At 37.6% G+C, this 20,753-nt stretch overlaps 1 protein-coding gene across 1 annotated transcript in view; it reads right to left on the bottom strand.

Moving 5' to 3' along the window:
- Positions 1-266: 266 nt before the first annotated feature.
- The window catches only part of WASHC4 (WASH complex subunit 4), a 41,460-nt gene continuing 20,973 nt past the window's right edge, over positions 267-20,753 (bottom strand). Inside the window, exons 17-34 of the mRNA XM_080394022.1 lie at positions 19,127-19,273; positions 18,933-19,012; positions 17,951-18,056; positions 17,012-17,128; positions 15,889-16,057; positions 15,599-15,753; positions 13,948-14,022; positions 13,003-13,107; positions 11,325-11,459; positions 10,458-10,566; positions 9,674-9,740; positions 8,882-8,968; positions 8,214-8,361; positions 6,889-6,985; positions 6,206-6,402; positions 5,076-5,175; positions 3,528-3,603; positions 267-2,768 (exon numbers count right to left, since the gene is read on the bottom strand). Of these exons, the coding sequence (XP_080250148.1) occupies positions 3,536-3,603; positions 5,076-5,175; positions 6,206-6,402; positions 6,889-6,985; positions 8,214-8,361; positions 8,882-8,968; positions 9,674-9,740; positions 10,458-10,566; positions 11,325-11,459; positions 13,003-13,107; positions 13,948-14,022; positions 15,599-15,753; positions 15,889-16,057; positions 17,012-17,128; positions 17,951-18,056; positions 18,933-19,012; positions 19,127-19,273 (1,962 nt within the window). The 3' untranslated portion in view covers positions 267-2,768; positions 3,528-3,535. The remainder of the gene's footprint in view (positions 2,769-3,527; positions 3,604-5,075; positions 5,176-6,205; positions 6,403-6,888; positions 6,986-8,213; positions 8,362-8,881; positions 8,969-9,673; positions 9,741-10,457; positions 10,567-11,324; positions 11,460-13,002; positions 13,108-13,947; positions 14,023-15,598; positions 15,754-15,888; positions 16,058-17,011; positions 17,129-17,950; positions 18,057-18,932; positions 19,013-19,126; positions 19,274-20,753) is intronic.

Genomic DNA, 20,753 nt, shown 5'->3' with positions numbered 1-20,753 from the left:
AAGATAAGGTAACTGGAACAAATGGCTGAAATTCCTCAAACTTCACTTACTAGGAAACTAGATTTTCTGTAAGCAGCACCTGAAGAATCCCAGTCTGCAAGTGTCTGATGGGGAATAAATTCCATTTAGCTGGTTGCTGAATGTTTAGAAGAACCATAGCAGAAAACTGTTAGTAACTGACACAAAAACTTAATAAATAAAAGTTGAAGCTGTCTTACTAAAAACAACAAGACCTGCTGAACTGCTGTTACTGAAGACACTAAGAATGAAGTTCTCAAAATTGCATTTATTAACACAGTTTTATGTACATAATGTTCTCACAAACCAAAAGAGCCTGAGGTAACAAAATACCCTTTTGTACAATGGGTTAGGAAACACTAAATGTTACATTTGGTCCTTTATACCTGAGAAGCTGAAGACAGCTGTTGGTGATGGACATCAGATGAAACCTCAGATGTACTTCTGATTACAGACCACAGTAGGACCTCCGGAATCTGCCCTTCAGCACCCACCCTTCGCTTCCCCGCGAGGCACAAACCCGCTGGGTGCTGCTGGGGCCATCACTTGTCACCAGCCGAGGCAAACACCTCGGGGCCGACGGTAAGTTGGGCATTGGCTGTGCCCTGCGCTCCCTCCCTCAGTGCCGCGAGGAGGAAGGGGAAGGCAGCCCATGGCTTCTGGCACAAAAGGGCGCAGCACCACATCAGAAGCAGGTTGCAAGACCTCCGGAAGGGCAGCTGCTACCGCTCCCACGCGCAGCAAGCCTTGTCACAAGGCTGAACGCGTGAGAGCTGTGGTGGCAGCTGCCTTCCTGGGGAGAGAGACTGGCCCTCAGCCTATTTTGCCCCTGTCCTGAAGGAAAAGCCTAGAGATCTGTTTTATGTCCCTGAAGCAAACTCATCATCCTCACTTTCCTTTTATCACCTTGGGATTTTCAGTGAGCACTGTCAGTTTAGTTTGGGGCACTTTTTGTTTTAGCTCCATCAGCTCATCTGTAGACAACTAGTTAGGGTCCATTTTGTTCCTGTAATTGGAACTGGAGGGCAAAAGCAATGACAATAGTAGTAGCACCACAGCAAGAATTTTGCACCCCTTCCAGATCCTTGTGGGGAAAGAAGAATTTAGTGTGACTCTCGCTGACAGAGGGGTGTGTGACATCCAAATCCAGGACCCAGCTTGTATGTCAGATGAGAAAAGCTTTCTGCATGTATATGCTGCTACATGACAAAAAGAAAGAAAATAAAACTACGATCCTGTATTAGCAAGAATAGCTCTATTATCGCTGTACATATTTGTGTGCACGTATATATTTTTGCCACATATAGTATACAGTCAGGTCTCCCAGATTAAACACAGTTCTATAAAAATAGGCTTATGTCTTTCCTGTGGAATTTCCATCACCAGAACCACGTGATTTTGTTAGCCACCATACATTAGGAAAATGCACAATTCACTTTATGTTCAACTGCAAAGTATCACCTATCCAAGATAGTGTCTTTCCAAAAAAAGAGGAGAAGGGGAAAACACTAGAGCAGATTTTATTACAGCATGGGTAACGTCCTGGCCATACAGAGCTACCTAGCAAACCCATGCTGGGGGAAGCCAACACCATCCTGATGTGATTCTGCAGTCGCTGTGAGGAAGTGCAGGACTTGGCCATTCCCAGCCAAGAACTCGCATGACTTCAGCTGAGGCAAGGAACATGGAAATACATACGCTGCGACTGCCGATTGCAACAGCGTGGAAGCCAGCAGCAGCAGCAAGAATGCAGATCTCAGCAGTACTGCTGAGTGTTCAGTGCGGGCACAATTTGGTCAAAAAAGAAAGTACACAAATTACAAAAAAATACCTGTTTCAAAATAAAAAGGCAAAAATAGAAATCAAGTAATGCAGCATTCTTTAGGGCAGCCTCTGCAGTTATAATGAATTTAAACCAAAAACTTTAATGAGCCCTGCTGAATTAAACAGTCCATAAAGCTTGTGTGTCGTGTTTTCAGAACCAACAAAAAGGACTTTTGTATCAGTCTGGTCTTTCCAGTTGCAACAAAACATTTGTCCTAGCTTTCTGAATGTTGAAGTGACTGGCAGGAAAGGGCGAATCAGAAGCATATCAGGAATTGTCTTAATCAGTGACAGGGGTGGGTGGAACAATTTGAACCATTAAAAATTACCTTTTTTTGTCATTAGAAGAGAGGAAAGAAGCTGACAAGTATGATCTAAAACTACAGTTGAGTGTGCCAAAACAAAAAAAAAAAAACGCTCCCCAGAAGTAATTCTCAGTTGGACTGACTACAGTAGTTTATTCTAGTTAGTAAAACCTAGAAATGTTTTATGTTCTTGGAGATTAAAATACACCTATATCTTCCAATGAAAGCGGTGTTTACTTTTAAGCTAAGTCTAGCTACTTAAGTTAGGAATCTGAGTAACTCTTGCACAATATAGAACCTCTACTTGCAGGCATTGACAGATGTTGGATTTATACAGAGTTCTCACAGTGTTCAGCAGCTTCTGAGCCTGCAGTGCAATTATTGTTAATCATCAGGCATGTAAGACTGCATGAACAACACAAACAGCACAACAGACCTACAAAGGCTAGGAAATACGGAATTGAGGCTGAAACTTGCAATTAGGCACAACATATTAATGAACTGTAAGATCACTTAATAGCTACAGACACCCATCACACAGTGTCTGGTCATAAAAGGAAGAGCTGATTGTGGTTCTGTCTTGGCTCTGGATTTCCTTGCTTCTGTGGATGCAAATCAGACCTTCGGTATGAAATGAAAAGTAATTTATTATGTTAACTTTTCTGGTTTTCCCATTCTCTGATGGGGGTGGGGTGGGGTGGAGCGGGGCAGGGTGGGGGGGAACAACAGGGGAAAATAGATGTCTGACAGGATCCTAAGTTCCCACAACGCAAATACTAGCTATAGTAATAATAAGGGTTTATGGCATAAGACATTAATAAGGATTTCCATTTTGTGTAACAGCTTTAACACACATTCACAACATACACTGTTAAATCCTACAGTGTAATCTGTGACTGCACTGAATACAACAGGACTGCATAAAAACATATCCAAATTATTTTTTGACAATAGATAACGCACAGTATCTTGATTAAAGATGTCTGAAGTGCTTGAAGGATGCACCAGTTCAAATACCACACCAATGGCCTAAGAGTTTGGGGGTTTTTGTTTAATGCTATTTTAGAGATGCAAGAATGCATCTAAAAATTAGTAAGTCTTTTATATCTGTACTTCAAAGTAATGGCCTCCAAGGTCAACATTTTATATAACTATTTTCAATCTAAAGAAAGTGCTGGAAATAACGTCAACTCCTGAAAAACAGAAGTTCCTACAGGATATACAAACACAGACCTAGCCTCACTAGATGCTAGTATACTACTGTACATTTTCTCTTGGGTTTAACAGAGCAAGTACATTAAGTCTAGAGCTTTTACCCCTACAGCGTTACTGATAACAACAAGAACATGAATTATTTGAGTAAGTAATCATCACCCATACCAGCCATATCATTTCACAACAGGATCCGCAGGCGTAGAGTTGGGAAGATCTCCATTGCTTGCTTTAACAGATTCTTCTACAAAAATAAAAAAATAAAGACATGGATCATGGTTAACACTTTATTGAAGGCAGTAATAATGTCTTAACATATATTTTATTACACTGATATCATAAAACACTTGATACAGTATACCACGGTCAGCATATACAAACTGACCTTGCAGCACAAAGGGTCCTGACCCTGTGAAGAAATCTGCATTTGGGGCGAAAAGTTTCTTCAATCAGTAGAATTTGTGTAAAGATTACATATGCATGCTCATACATTTTGCCCCAGTATTACAATAGAAAGCAAAGATATTACCCTACTCAAAACCTTTCACCCTGGTATGCATTTCAAGCTTTTCTCACCACAAAACACGTTTTTCAAAGAAGTGACCACGTATCACAACAGTGAATATTTAATCTAAAATATAATTAAGTAACTGATGTTCTACAGAATGCTCTCCTGAAGAAGCCAGGGTAATACGTATATTCTTACTCACCGCAATGCTTGTGGTTGGTTTTTGGGGGTTTTCTGGGGGATTGGTTTTTTTTGTTTGGCTGGGGTTTTTTTGGTTTTTTTTTTTTTTTTTTAGTTGAACAATTGTTTGAGTAACTGCACTGAATATGATCAAATATAAATTCATGCTAAAGGACTTCTTTCTCTCAAACTGTTTTCCTAGTGCAGAAGAAAACTGATCTCTGGCACCAGTGACTGATCTCTCACAGGTCACTTGTGCTTTTGTCCAAACTACAGTGGAAAATTATTTACCAATTCCATTTTTAATGTACCGCTACCCGAGTTTTTAAGTAACCTGTGACTGAACTGCATTTCTATACCTTAATCCTTAGAAGCGTTCTCAATTCTTTGAAAAGAATTTTCCTAGACCCAGGAGAATCTTCCAGAATTCACGAGGGAGAATATATAAGCATGGACATAACATGCAAAATACCCATGTTACCTAGTCAACAGACCACATCACAAATTAGATTTTACCCTTTGAAGATAATTCAATGGTAGACCAAAACATACCATAAATATCTGAAAGTCACGTATATTATCTGCATTATCTGCCTGCATAATTTGAAAAAACAGCTGGTAAACAACAGGTGAAAAACACCAGTTTACTTCACACCAGCTAAGGTTGTGTAGAAAAAGGCTGTCATTGTCAAAATCTGTAATTGAGCAGGTAAGTATGGTGCTGAAGTTACTGAAATTCCTATTATGGCACGTGAGCAATTCTCCCTGTCTCAGATTTTTTGGGGTTGGTTGCCTTTTTTGTGGTGTTGGGTTTTTTTGGGTTTCCCCTGCCCCAAGCCCAGCTTGAAATGCACCCATTCCAAAGAAAGCCTCTGTGAGCTGTTCTTGACTACTCAATGACCCCTGACCCCATAAAACTCTTTCTGGAATACTCAATCAGCGCAGTAGTGGGAAAGCAGCTATGGAAAAAAAAGCAAGAAAAGTACCTTCCCTCATGAGCCAGTGTTCTACATCTAGCATTCACTCACCTTCTTTTTCTTTCTTTTCCTGGTTTTCTTCTGCTGCGGTTTTATCTGCTCTGAAAAATATTCTTGCACTACTTAGGGAGAAATATAGGAGTTCAAATTCCTAAGGGAAAAAATACAGAAGAGCAGTGTCAGCATATCACAAGAATGATTCTGTGGGCAGATATAAATGGGATTTTTCAGAAGCGTCTTAAGGCAACAAGATTTCAACACCTAAATCGTTTCAAAGCTTTTGAAAATCTTCCTCCATTCATACCTTGTTCACAGGCATTTTACAAAGCAAATGTCATCCAAAAATATTAAAGGATAATTTAAGCAAAGCAGCATCAGTGCAGCAAATCTGTCACTAATCTACTGAAGCTGAAAATGAGGTTTGTAGCAGCAGTGAGAATTTGGAGCAACTTGCCCACGGACAGTCATGCAAAGCCAGTAATTTAATGACAAGCTTGAGCAGCTCCTGAACAAGGTTCAGTGATGTGGGGCTTTTAACAGCATAGGACTTAACACAGTGAACACGCATGGCAGTCATGAGGACATGCAGGGCTTTATCTATTTCAACAACAGATTTGCGTTTGCAGAATGTAATCATGGGCTATTTATCAATAGTCAGCTACAGATTTGCCCCATAGCCTTGTCAAATCAAGAACAGAGGGAAAGAGAGAAGGCATTTACACACTGACGAAATCTGAAATGCTATGCTTCGGAATTCAAATGCATCTTCCCTCTATTTGACAGCTAGCATGTCATTCAACTTAGCAGCTCAGAATTAACACCGAAGCAACTCTTTGGGGTTTACAGTGTTATGCAAAAACTTTGCTAGAAAGAATTTAGCCAAAGTTATATTCTCCTCTTTTTAAGCATTTAGGTTTTAGTTGCATTAGACTTCAGACTCCATGGGACAAAGACTTCCAATCAACCAGGTCAAGTTCCTGCGTCACTCAAATATCATAAATACTTATGACAGCCCCTCCAGATCACAAACCTCAAGTCTTTACACTCTTTTTGCCTTGCTGCTGTAAGACAATGCCCTATGGTTTTTGCTCTTGATAAGTTCCATCAGAAAACAGATCCCTCGATTGTGATGGGTAAGCACAGAACTCAATACAAAAAACGTAACTAGACCCATGTTATACCTGTAAACAAACTTCCAGTCGCTTGTGAGTAAGGTTCATAGTCTGTAGTAGTTTTTCATCTTGATTAGTGGACTGTACATTCTGTTGCTTAGCTACTGCTCTTATTTCCTTCACATACTTCTCTCTAACAGACTGGAACCAGTGCAGAGAATCGAACTCCTGGTACTGATCCAAAAGCTTCAGAATGTAAGCCACACCTATAGTCATTAACAAACCACATACCAAAGTCAACATGCGATTTGTAAAACATTTTATGAGTATCTTTAATGTTCAGCCCAAGTTGGTAACTCCCACACAAATAACGTTTGAATTGCAATTGATTTACAGTTAAATCTAACAGGAAAAAAGTCACAATAAAGAACAAGCTTCAACTCCGGAAAACCTCACAACTTACCCAAAGACTTGCATACCTTCTTATCTGCCAAGATCTGCAAGCTTTGAAAGAAACCAGGGAGTACCAACATATGACAAAACTGTGTGCTCCCATACTCAGCCACACTCCATGCTCAGGAGACTCTGACCACAGCAATAGCCCCCAAATCCATTGTGCTGAAGCCAAGACAACCCAAATTTTGATTATGGAATTGTTAATTATGGGAACACACAAAATATAAATAAAACTTTCCTTGCAAATATCAGTTATGTTGGCTTACCCAAAAGCTAGTCAGTGTGCTGAAACTCACCCATGGCAAACCCATCATCAGTGAAAGCTGCTCCACTTTTGTTCTTCTTATTTAATTTCTCCTTGCAACTGATTGAATGCTCTACAAAATTGAGGGTCTGAAAGAGTGAAAAGCTGTCTCAGAATCATCAAGACTCACAAATTTTAAGAGGTATTCACATACACACTGTTACCTATGAATAGAATTCCACACCCATTAGGCATATTTGCATGACAATACGTCCTTTTCCTAGATTTTTTGGTAAGGAAGTCAGTTAAGCTTTGGAAAACATTTGCATACTATTACCTTGCATTCTCTCAGTGATTACTAGAGGTAAACATGTAAACAAGTGAAGGATAACTAAAATAGTCCAAGTTCCTGGAAAGCTTAAAGATATTAGTGTTTTAAAGCTACAGTACATTATTTCACTCTATTTTGAAAATAGTAAAGCTATTGCAATAGTCTCACATTTACAATGATGTTGAACAATAGATCCAAGCAGTAACAGCGAGCGATGGGTATGTGTTTGTATGCAATAACTACTCTTGAGACATGGAAATGTGTGTATATTAACAACTTCACAAACATCTAACTACATGAAATGCCTTTTAAAACCTGAAATGGATGGTATATTCCCAATGCTGTACTTGTCAGAAAAAACTCCACAAATGGAAAGGAAAAAGAACGAAAGTATTTGTCACGAGCCTTCACCTTCCCTCACTTCTGTCACCATGACACACCTGTCCTCTCACAGTTTGAAGTTTATGGCTCACTGACTTTCCAAAATTAGTTTCTAAAATGGGATGTTACACATGAATGTTTAGATCATTTAGGTCTTCAAACCGAACTGCCTCCAAATGCCCAGAATTTCTGCTCCACTCAAGTGTGCATTACCTCCTTTGAAACCAAGCTTATTAGCAAAAGCAGGTCCAACTGCAACAGAGAAGGCCCCAATTTTATGGCATTAGAACACAGCATTAAAAAGACCCTAAAGATACCTAATGTGATAAAGAGCACACACGAGAAAGCTGAAGAACATAATTTTAAACTCCCTTCATCCTTGCTGTTTTTGTTCCTCTTTTTCATCTTGGCTTCTCCAAATTTGATTCAAACAGGAGAAATTTTTAAAGTTACCTTTTGAGTGCTAGTACATGAATTGATGTAAATAAAGAAAAACATAGCATGGCTCTGTTGATAGTTGTCCAAAGCCCCAAATGATCCCACTCCATCAGGGAAGAAAGCAGAATATGTTCGTCAACAGCCTAATACAAAGTATTTAGACACAAACCTGATCTAATACATTTTGTAAAAAACTAAGTACTGGTACACACAACACAAGCACTAACCAGTGGGGGAACAATTATATAGAAGTTCCGCAAATGCATATTCTTTGGACTGCGAAATTCAGGAGCAAATACATCCACCAGCATTTTGAAGTACTCCGTTCCTTCTGCAAAGTTACGTGTGAGGTCACTGAGAACAGAGTCCAACTGCCTGTGAAGGATAAGCAGCGTGTTACTCTGTTTCTGCTAGAAGTTTCTTTGCTTTATCACCCCTTAGGTCACCCTTCGGCTACACCCACAATCCAGTATTTGACCTAGAGTGTCCAAGGTTACGCCCTACCTCTGTTGCCACCTTGAATCATGTTTCTTGACTTAATTTTCACACAAAAGGTCTACGAATAGAATATTTGCATCTTTTTTCCCTAAGGCCCTGAACATTCTAAGAGTAGATGTCAGGCACATGCTGAGGAAAGCTTGTAAGCCTTTAAACCACAAGGATTTTATCAAGAAACCAGGTTCTAACAGTCTATTAGTATAAATGCACTTTGCATTTTTAAAACAACTCCCTCTATTTTCTCTGATTTGAAGAGTAGCAAATACTTTTGTATAAAGTTACTTGAACTTTTAAAACACACACACACATGCTCCTAACAGCAGCATTCATAACTTGAAAATTACAATTCTTTCATCCCATCCATACCCCAGACCTCAAAAGTATGATGTTAGGGTACCTCGCTGCTTTTTGTGTTTCTTCTGAGAGTCCTTCTTCTTTCACCAGCTCTTCAAAGTTCACAATATCTTCCAGATCAGGAACGAACCTGAAAACTTACTGTTTGTCAGGATTATGCTCAACTGCCTATGTTCACTGAAGTATCTACCGTAATTTATAATTTAGTTAATTTAGTCTGCTAGGCTTGAACTACTTGAAGTTATACCTGCCATGCCATTCTCATCCAGGCACTATTAAATTCACTTCTAAACATACATAACATTTATACTTCTGCTTTTACCAGGCTACCATCACCTCTCTCTAGCACTCACTGCCTTTGATAACTGTAAGTTTACTGTTATTGGCAAGAAAACCAACTATTTCTTTGTAATGTAAAGTCACCATGTTTTAATGACCTTATATAAAACACAATCATCTATAGACAGGAAGAAGTATCAAAGAAATGTTTTTTTTCCAACTTCCTCAAGGCTTGTAATATTTTTCCTTAATGCACCCCTGAAGTGATAAACATCAGGAATTACTGACTTAAAGACTAATGACTTACATATAAATTCTATCCAAAAATGCTGCAAAAGAGTTGATAGAATTTGTTTTATTTTTAGTGGTTTATGGCAATGATTGTACAGTTCTGAATTCCAGCATTGTTTTTGGTAATTCCGCTTCAATGAAGGCATAAATACAGACTTTTTCAAGATTTATGGGGGCTGGGTAAGAACCTAGAAAATATGAGCATGAATAAGGAGCAAAGGAATGAGAAGAAGAAAACAGAAAAATGAAATATTTGTGGAAGTACCTGATTGCACTGCTACAGCAGTGAAGTCCACCAGACCTTATCATTCGTACATAACCCATAGCGTTGCCTTTAAAAACAAGAAAAAACAAGGAAGCAATTCATAATTACATAAATACACACACTTTTCATAACTCCTACAAGCTCTGAAGTGTAAATTAAAGTTGCCATATAGTTCTCACAAAGAAACTGTTCTGAAAGCCAAGTTTAAAAAGTTACATTGAACCCTGGTATCAAAAGTCTATGTAGAGAAGTAAATCATAAATGCATCACCTAGCAAGATCGTGTTCACTTTTATGATAGGATAAGGGCCAAATAGTACAAACTGTTTCCACTGGGCACATTAAATACTTCCAAGTTCAGATCAGTCCTGCACATCCACAGCATCAATGGCTGCAAATACCACTGTAGTATTATGCATCACTCAAAGCTACTTCAGCTGGATATATGGCTATTTTCTGAAAAAAATGAACTTAAGAATACTGGTTTTTTACTGGGAAATACACTCAATCTGGATAAAAGTCAGTTCTGTCACAAAGAAAAGAAGAACTTAAAAGGAAACAGGCATATGTGCAAGCTGTAGCTATATTTTAGATTAAGATATGCAAGGGCCATTTCTGTGTAGTTAAATGAGAGCATTTATTTTGCATGGCATACAAATGAAGTACTTTCCATCCAACTGGCGTTAAATCTAGTTTTAGCTTGAGCTAAAAGTTCAGTTACTAGACGATGAAGATCTCTTCTATTTCATAACATTTATAACATTGTCTTAGATAGGATTTCGTACCGATTTGACTTATGAGTTGTCTGAACTGGTCAAGATAGCTCTGTCCATCCGGGGCTATTCCAAGTTTTCTGATGCCGCGGTTGAATTTATCTGCTCTTTCAAAGGGATACTAGAAAAATATTTTAGAATAATTTGTAAGAATAATTACCTATCCTTAATTTTTTTTTTCCACCATGTCAATGCAGTTCTATTTGTAACATATTCCTACCTACCATCTACAGTTGGGTTTTTTGTGGTTTGTTGTTTTTTGGGGTTTTGTTTGTTTTTTACATTATACACCTGCCTCTCTATATTAATTCACTTTTGCAAGCTGAGAAGTGAAATACAAGTGTTAACTGTGAATGAAAAAGTATTCCTAAAAGAAATAAGTACTTGACATACAAAGAAGCTGACAGTCTATTTTACTAAATACACTGTCTCACATTTTTGAGAAATCTATTTTCCAGCATGGAAAAATCAGACCCTAGACCCCAAAACTTCACATACTGGAATATGTGTTACATGTTTACATCATTTTGGATTAAATTTGAATAATCTTATTATTCCAAACTAACAACAACTGTGAAGCGTGATTTGGACCAAAAGTTTAGAACCTCCAATAGACTATGGCTCCATCAAATCATTGTTTTCAGGTCACTGAGAAAATTATTTTAGCCAACCTCCTATTTACAGAGCAGCCAGAATGAAACAAAGCCATTCTGAATACAGACATTTTTAACACTGCATTTTGCTAGGACAAAAGCTGTCATTTTTTCTGGAAATACACATGTAAATAATAGGATTGTTATGGTTTGGTACACCTTCAGTCACATGAAAGTAGCACTTCTTTCAGCCAAGTTACTCTCAATCCTTCAAGAATTACTATACCTTGTGATCATTTTGATCCTTGACTTCCCTGAAGAATCTGATGTCTTTGATAAGTCTGGATTTGATATGTTCATCATACATGAACTGGCTAAAAATATAAAACTTTTTCCTCAAAAATTGGTAAGTGAAGTTTACCTAGAAGGGAAAAAAAACCCTAGTCAAATCAAGAAAGTTAGCAAAGTAACAAGCATATCTAGCAACCTGTTTTCAGTAGATTCCCGAGTAATTTGTATTTATATGGAACCCTCTACTCAGTTTACTTCTATTTGTTATTCTCTACTTAACTTTTTCATTTCACTGGTTTAAAAGAGTAAAGAAAACCCTTCTCCTGGAAGGCCTACTCTCTTTCAGGAAGGGCAGAAGGACCAAGGGACAAGCTTGCTATTTCAGTTCAATGACCTGCCCTACAAAGCCATTAGTTTATGTTTGGAATATCTTGTAACTGACCTTTTGAAGCAATACAAACTTTTCAGGTTGAAAAGAGCAAAGAAGCTCAACTTCCTCAGTCAAGTTGCGGAATCTGCATAACCTCCTGACAAACCTTTTCACTTCCTCAAAGTTTTCTGAAACACTTTCTCATAAGGCAGAAGCACACTTCCACCCTACACATCTCAGTTACATCTCATGTCTGCATAAATAACTTCACTCAAAATCAGAAGTAAATAGATCTACATCACCATGAAATAATGTAAGTAACTGCATTTTTTTTTAGTAACTGAAGTCCCTACTCTCAGAAGAATAGTGCAAAGTTATTTCCAATAGCGCAACAAACCACAAAACCTTATTTTCCTAATAATTTCCACTTTTAAATTACTTGAGAGTGGGTTCAATATTTCAGCAAGTTGGGTTATTTTTGTTTGGTGTGGGGGTTTTGGGTTTTTTTGTTTAGTTTTTTATTGTTGTTGTTGGGTTTGGGTTTTTTTTAATAGGGCCAGAAGAACAGGAAAAAGAAAACAGCAGAGGTAGAAAGAAGCCCCAGCCTGAAAATACCTTTGGCACCATATCCAAACTTGAGAACCATGACACATTCATGCTGCAGTAGGCAGGCCACAGGAAGGGCCCTTATCTACCTTGCAAAGAGGTAAATGCCTTTGGCTGGTTAAAATGACCATCTACGCTACAGACATCATCAAAACAACTGCAGTAAGAAGTCACAGTCCTCCAATAAATGATGAGAAATCTGTAGCTTTTATTTTACAAGTTGAAAAGCTGATGCTTCTTAAACTTAATGATTACAAGAGGAACTTACAGCATTTCTTCAAGATTTGCTTTAACCGCGGCAAAACTATCTGTCTACCTCGTGTCAATGAGGAGAACTTAGAGCATGCTAATCTAAGCAGGCATCTTAGAAATCAAAATATTTTACTGTGCCAGTCAAGTAGTATAATCTTTAATGAAATTTAGAGTCCCACCAGAACACCTATATCTTCTTTGATGTGTTTAGATCTCTTCATTAACTTTTATGTAACAGCTGGAAGTGGCGTTAAGTCCCAAGAGATTGTGATACTGATTTGTGTCATGTCCAAGAACTGATTTGCTTTATTAATACACACAGAACATTATTATCACATTATTAAAACTGCACAACCAAATAAACTATTAGGAGATGCAAGAGGTTGGAGACTTGTGTGCTATTAAAAAAAAAAAATAATCCAACAGCAGCACAAAAGATACTCACTGTTGTGTTCATGATTCCTGTTCCATGAGTTCGAATCGAATTAGCAATGTGTCGGATATTGATTGTGTTCAAGTGTTTGTTATTACTTGTTCTTTCAACGAAGATCTGGGAGACGGGGGGGGGGGGGGTGTGTGTGCAAGAAAAAGAAAGTTATTTACCCAAAACTGATTCCGTGATAAATTACCAGTGTAGGTAATCCATATTCTATTTCTGAGAGCAGCTAATAACAAGTGATAGGGAAACCACCAAGAAAACACAGCATGCATACAATAAACTTTATCTGGTAGGTTCTTCCAATTTCTGCAAAGTGGGTGATTCAACAATTCCAAGGCAGATGTTGCACCCCAAGTCTTGTATTTATTAAAACTACATCCTACATTAACTGGTCTAAACTCTTTTGGCACTTGTTTGTACTTTTGGCCCCGCTATATACTATGGCAATGAGCTCCACTACTGAATTATGTGCTGCGAACACAAGTACTTCCTCTTCTTTAAGGAAGCTGCTTGTTTTCCTAGTGGGCCTCTCATTCTCACATTGTGAGAAACCACAAAGGATTGTTCCCTGTACTTGCTCTCCATCTCATTCACTGCTTCATCTCTTTAATAACCCATTTTCAGATACTCTTTTTTCAAGTTGAAAAATCATGTACTTAGTATGTCCTTATATAGCAGCCAATTATCCTTGCTGCCTTCTCCAAGCTTCACTGGAATATCTGACAAGGAATGATCCTACTGGGACACCATACTCCACATATGCTTAGAGATCATACTCTGAGACATATCTATAGCATCTCCAAAGATGTTCTTCTAGAACTGCAACAGCTATTTCACAGCTTAGTATTACGTATGTTCAGTTTGGGGTTTTCTTAACATGTATACTCTGCATTTCTCAATGCCTTCAAATCAGACCCAAATCCAGAAAAAAAAGAATGGGATATACCTTACCTGATTATTCAGATTGTAGAGGTAGCGAGATACAAAAACATGAATATTTCTCATGATTTCCAGAACATCCAGTCCCTGAAACAATATTATCTATTGAGAATTACTATAATACCAATTCTCAAGAACTACCAGCATGCCTAACTACTAAGGCACACAAATACTATTTCTGTAGCTATTTGAAAGCTTTTTAGAAAGTAATGCTTTCACTTCACAAAATGAAGAATCTTTTAACAATTTTTGTAATGCTTAGATGAGAAAAAAGGCTCAGCTCATGTTTTAACATTTATACCTCTGCCTGTTTTTTTCCAGCTTCCCCCAAAAGTAAGGAATCCTCCAGTCTATTCTACAAGCCCCAATTGACCAAAAAAAAAAAAAAAAAAAGATCTGGTTGTCCTCAGGTTCCAGAAAATGGAATCTTGCCTTGCAGATTTCTACAGACACACAGATTGTTACAGAACAACTAGCTACCTTCTGATACCGTTTTGCCCAACCTGTCTAGAAGACTGAAGTTTTGTATTTACAACACGAATTTTACAACTGTTTTGCTTTAAGGAGTCCCTTTGGTATCACTGTGCATAGAGTGTATACAATAAATAGCATCCTCTCTATTTTCAGTTGTGCCAAGGTTTTTATCAGGATTTTGCTGGGACTGGCAGGGAATGAAGCATAGGGTGTCTTTGTTTTGAAGTAAAGCTCGCACCAGAATGAATGTTATGAAACCGATGGTGTGAAATGATTTAATTCTTTATAACAATACGATGGCCAAATATTGCCAAGAGAAAGCCAAAGCCAGAAATAGAAACAAATCCACAGCACTTTTATACCAAAAGGCAGCTACAGTTCTTAATTCTACAACCTCTTTCAACTTAGGAAGGCACTGCCATCATGAATGTTACAAAAAAAAAAAAAAAAAAAAAAAAAAAAAAAAAAAAAGAGGCTGTATTTTTAAGAGCTCTCACCAATGTGCTAACCCAAAGGAGGGAATGAAGCTAACTGCCAAAAATATTGAAGATACTAAAACTCTTGAAGGAAAGTCTTCAGAAATATGCAAGTTGTGTTTCCTTTGCACCAACCCTGTAACAGTGAACGCCTCCACAATTAACTTGATGAAACTACAACTTTACTCTATATGTAACCATGTTTAGCAGTTTCTAGGAGGCTCTGAGTCACTCTCCTGTTAAGCTAAGCACAGATGTCCCAAAGTCTTTGATGAGCAGCCTGTGAAACAGTTCCTCTTGATGATCACTAAAGAACCTGCTGAGAAGCAAGTAACAAACCAGGGAAAAGACCTACCAACCAAAGGTCATTCCAGACTTGTGACAGCTGTACTCCAGATGTACTGCTTGCTACATTGCTGATACTAAATTTTCAAGAAAACATCCTCTGACTTTGTATACCCGATTTCATTTTATTAAGTCTTACGTTAAAAAATGAATGACACAAATCCAACATTAAATTGACTGATGCTGGTGTTATCTCCAAAGGTTGTTAAAGATCCTGTCTCAGAAGTCAACCAGAAATTAAAGGTCACTTTTCCCAAACAGTTCTCTACTCTTGGGTACTGTTACTTCAATGACAAAGCCCTTTGAATAGCTAGCTAGTATGACAATGTAATGGAACAAATTATATTCATATCCTGTGGGCACTGTACCTGTTCCAGAGTCTGGCTGGGAAGATGGGCTTCAGTCATACTTAAACCATAGCGCTGAGTTGCTAGGTTTCTCATTTCACTGTAGGTGGCCCAGTCATGAAGAGCTACAGTCGTTAAGTTGTAGAAGGTCTTGTCCAAATAGTGAGTTACATAAGCTGCAAACACATAGAAGGATGAACTAAAATACTACTACTTACTTAGGGAAGCATGGAAAGAAGTGAAAAGATACACTAAGCCAAAGTGTAACAGAGATGAAAGTAACGGAATCAAGAAAATATGTAACTCCTCACCTTTTATGTCAATGAATCGATTGAAAAAACGTATTGGGTTCAGAAAGAAGAAGTGAGCTAGATCCTTCATACCAACTCTGAAGGGGTTTCTGTCATCCAGCTTCAGGTGTGTATGAACTGATAAGCGCAGGTCTTTTTCTATCTCTTTACATAACTTGTCCAGCAAGTGCTATTCAGGGAAATAAATAATAATAAAAAAGTAATTTTCAGTATCCATTTACAATACTCTGTTAGCAGCACTAACATCTCTGTTAAAGTCTCAAAAGACTGATCAGACTAATGAAGACTGCTTTGCTTTAGCAAGGTCACACAAATCAAAGTAAATCAATACTTAGAAACCAGAAGGATATTTATTTCCCGTGTTCTTGTTCTAGTACACAATAGGAAGAAAAAGCTATACAGCTCAGAAAAAGTAAAGGTTTAGCTACCTAATGCCATTCTGTACATGATTAAAACTTCTACATAGGAGTTTAACACCATTTAGTATTCTCACTTCTCATCTTAAGGGGAACTAGGCTTAGGGTTCTCTGTCTAGATAATAATAAGACCTAACTCAGTAAGGAAGACTTGCAATAAGCAAATCACCTGATTTTCTGCAGAATATGTAATGTTTGGTTTTAAACTAGTCAAACAGAGTGGTTCAAAGGTTAAAACCTAGGACTTGGAAAATCTGAATTCACATTTTCTCTCTGTCAAATATCCTTCATAATTCTAGATAATAATTCACTAAAAAAGCCAACTACATTTACAAAGCCTTCACTACTAAAAGCCATCAACACACGCTAAGAATAGTAGCATTTATTTTAGGCATTCATACAAGCAGAAGCTAATCTGACAAAAATCACTCCTCTGTCTGCATAGACAAATCTGGTAACTGAGGTTTTGCAACTTACACAATTTAGACTGCAGTATTTTCGTGTTCCCAGCCAACACAGATACCATTAACAACAGGTCTTAAATAACCAAAATCATCAGTGAACACTTTCTCACTTACTAAAATACTTCAATCTCAAAGGTCTTTGTGTTATTTTTACAGATCATATTAAGTTTGGTACAATAGATGCTGGCCTGTAAAATATTCCAAGCACAGTGTTGCCTTTAATTTCTATTCACAACAAATTACCTCATTGAGCAGTTCCATGATTTCTTTGTCATAGCACTCCAGAAGCACCTCGTAAGATTCCAAGTGTCTTGCATGCATCATAGCAGGTACACAGTCCCGCAGTGCACTAAACATATACTGAAAAAAGAAACTATTATGCTTAACCAACAGATTGACAGCATCTCAAGATGACAAGCATCTCAAATAGCGTTTAAAGCTAACAAACAAATCAAAATCAGTAGTCTTCCCTCTTCTATTAAAAATAGACTTTGTAAACCCCATTGAAGTCTCCGTGTCCTTAATGTGTTCATCTGAAGTATTTAGTTGCTACTAATCCATTTGCTGGAAGGTCATAATTATTAGTCATTTCATCTGAAACTCCTTGCACTATACTCATTTTAGTACTGTAATTGACCGTGGCACACACAACACTGGAACAGATGATTGATTTTTATTAGGATTAGTATGCCAAAGCATGATTCATTTCTGCAGCAAACACTTCATCCTTCAAAGAGGGGGGAAAGAGATGAGGGGTGGATAAAAGTTACAGGACAACTATCCCACACAGCATCACTGAACTTAGTGATATGTGCTTTAGAAATATGTAACCACAATGTGGAACAAAGGCATTTAATGTTCAAGTCTAGCAAAGGTGTTAATTTCAGTTTAGAATGAATGAAGAGAAGAACAAAGAGACACACAGACCCAGTATCAAGAAGAGCAACTTAAGATTTTTAGAGCAATCAACAGTTATACTTTAATTAGACTTACAACAAAGATTGCTTTTACATCCTCCAGACTAAGGAGAAATTTCTGCCTCAGTGACTTTTGCCTGGGTTTTACTTTTTTTTGTTTGTTGAGCTTTTCCCCTTAAGAGTTGCAGTCTAAGCTTCGTCCTCTCCTCTGAATCCTTCCCACTACAGTGGCTTGTTAAACTAAGTTGCTAACATTATTACTTACATGCAGTCTAGCAGAATCAACTGCATTTTCATACACATCATCTAAATAGATTGGAAAGACTGCTCGATGCCAGTATAAGAAACAACAGTCACATTGTGCTCGAACCCTAGAATAAGAGATGACATATTAGTCACAAAATTGCAAGAAGCCATTCTTTTATCACAGTGGTATTCATTTTAGTGTGTTGAAACTAACGACAACTGCTTTTTGAGCCTAAGCTTTACATGGTGACTTTATTGTTCCAGATGCATTGTCCTCCAAAAGAAAGTTTTTTAATAAAGAACTTTTTATTTCTTATTTTCCACTAGGCTACTTATTAAAAAAAGGTACCTGCTTTAGAAAAGAGGTTTACTCTTTCTCTGAAAGAATTAAACCATGCAATTAGTAGCCTAGAGGTCAAACATATATTCCAAGTTTCTCCTGTAAGTCAAAGAAGAGAAACAAGCCTCTCCTGATATAACCTGTGTACAATGCTCACTCATCCCAGAAATTTATCCCATGGGTCATCTGCTGAAGGTGTTTGTATGCAATGGAACCCAGATATCCACCTGGCTTTCAGATGGCCAACATGACTTGAGGGTCCACTGAAACTACAGCAGCAGTAAGACATGGTGTCACACGCGAACTAACAGACTGATCTCCCAGAGAGACTGGTATTAACTCATAACTTTTGGGTTTGGGTTAAGAGGAAGACTTTAGCTTAATATAAAGCTAAGTCATCCAAGAATGTGACAGAATTTCTAAACACTCAGAGAAGTTGATTACCTAATTGGCAACAGTTAAGTAAAACATGACTTGCCCAAACATCAGCAAGCTTCAGGCTTAGCTCTGGAATTCTTTTTGTCCATCCCTGGTCTACAATACATGCAAAAATAACCACTGGCATGCAGCTACCAGATTTTGAAAATCACACAGTGAAGATCCAGCTCCCCCAGTGACAGGCAGCTACCCTGCTTTCTATGTATTATGTGCCACTGCTTACCGCTCTGTAAGTTCACTGATCAAGTCTAGTTTTTTCAGAACTAACTGAAGGGGAAGGAGTTCTTCATCTTTAAAAGTTTTCTGTGCAAATGAAGGGGGGGGGGGGGCGGGGAGGGACAAAAAAAGACAAGATTATATTTCTTTATAAGATACTATACCAAACAAGTAAAGGTCTGGAATAATCACAGCACTTACCATCTGTGTTCCCACACTTAGTGCAAGGGAAACAATTAGTCGCCTCTGTTTTGTACTTGGCCCATTGAGGGTGTTCTCAGCTAACACCAAAGCAGAGAGGACATCCAGGCGTTGCTCACTGTACTTTTTATCAGAAATGACTCTTTTCTTGACAGAGAGACATAGAAATTCAGAGAAAAGTTACCTAAGCCCAAAAACAATAGCTTACTTGTTCTTTCCAAAGCTTATGGATTTGTCATAAATTGAGTATTTTTGGAAAGCGTGTTTTGTGAACAGAGCTAAATTAATCCAGATTCACTTACTCTGTCAATTCAGTGGTATTACTCATCTATACACTTGGAATACATGCAGTTCAGCATGAACATTGCTCAGGTCATGCAGTAGACAAATACTGTGCAAGCTGCATGTTTTGAATTATTTTTAATCACTGTGTTGTTGGTAACAAAATCCAGTTTACAGCTGAATTGCCAGAAGACGTATAAACATGGTAATAATGATAACTTGCTTTTCTACAAACTCTTATTTATCAGAAAGATTAAGTGCAAACACTTTTGCATGAACAAATGAAGGGAACCAAGTCTTCTGGCTAAGAAGCTGAGGTCAGACACATTTGTGAGTAGCAGCATAACTCAGAAGATGTACAGGTTCATGGAAGAGTTAAAGAAAACCTCTCCCAGTTCTAAGAAAGTATGCTCAACATGAAGCTCCTAACCTTACATGCTAAATCTGTGTTAGGTATATGCCTTAGACCTTACACCACTTAGAAATGGTGCAGATAAAAAAAGATTAGTACTAATGAACCCTTCTATTTACCAGCATCTGCCTTTTACTTATTTTCTGAGTAGTCATCAAAATACTAAGTATTGTTCACAGATGTGTTCTCTTTGACAGCCCTTAATACACAAGTCTTGGCATATTTCTATGCACTTAGAAATAATTTGCAATGTAATTACAGATATAATTTGAAAATGTTATGAAAGTTATCTAAACATATGTGAACTGTTTATTTGAAGATAAACAGTTTTTCTTAGTAGCTTGAAGCTTGGAACTTCTTCAGTTCACGCTACTCCCGATATATAACTCACTCGGGAAGTACAACTTGGGTTTTTTCTTATGGTAGAAAACATGGAGATGCCAGATAAATAAAACTGAGATTACAGCCAAATAAAAGGAAAATTTAATAGCTGCACAGATATCAATAGCATGTGCTTTATAATTCTGCTGCTGAATGTGATGAAAGAATAAAACAATCAGTAATACATCAGAACAGATATACTAAAATCTCATTTTCCCATCTGCACTGATTTCAGAAATTGAAGATTTGGTAAGCAAAACAGGTAGTAAACTGATCTCATTTATAGAGACACATAATACAGAGCTATTACAGTGTCTCATCATCATAAGATATTTTACCCCACAGCAAAACAATGAACTTATGTCTGCATTAGTCTCCGGTAAGCCATCATGTATTAACCACTGCTATTTCACCAAACAGACAAAGATTACATAACTAACAGGCCGTTCTTAGACTTATAACAGATTGCTTTAAGAATGTGCATCAGAAAAAAAGTAACAAAAGGTCAGTTTGTGAAAATCACTAGAAATAAAAACTAAAAAGAACACAAGA

This window comes from Falco punctatus, assembly GCF_963210335.1.
Source record: "Falco punctatus genome assembly, chromosome: 6".
NCBI classification, from domain to species: Eukaryota; Metazoa; Chordata; class Aves; order Falconiformes; family Falconidae; genus Falco; species Falco punctatus.
This window is presented reverse-complemented; position numbering and strand designations above follow the sequence as displayed.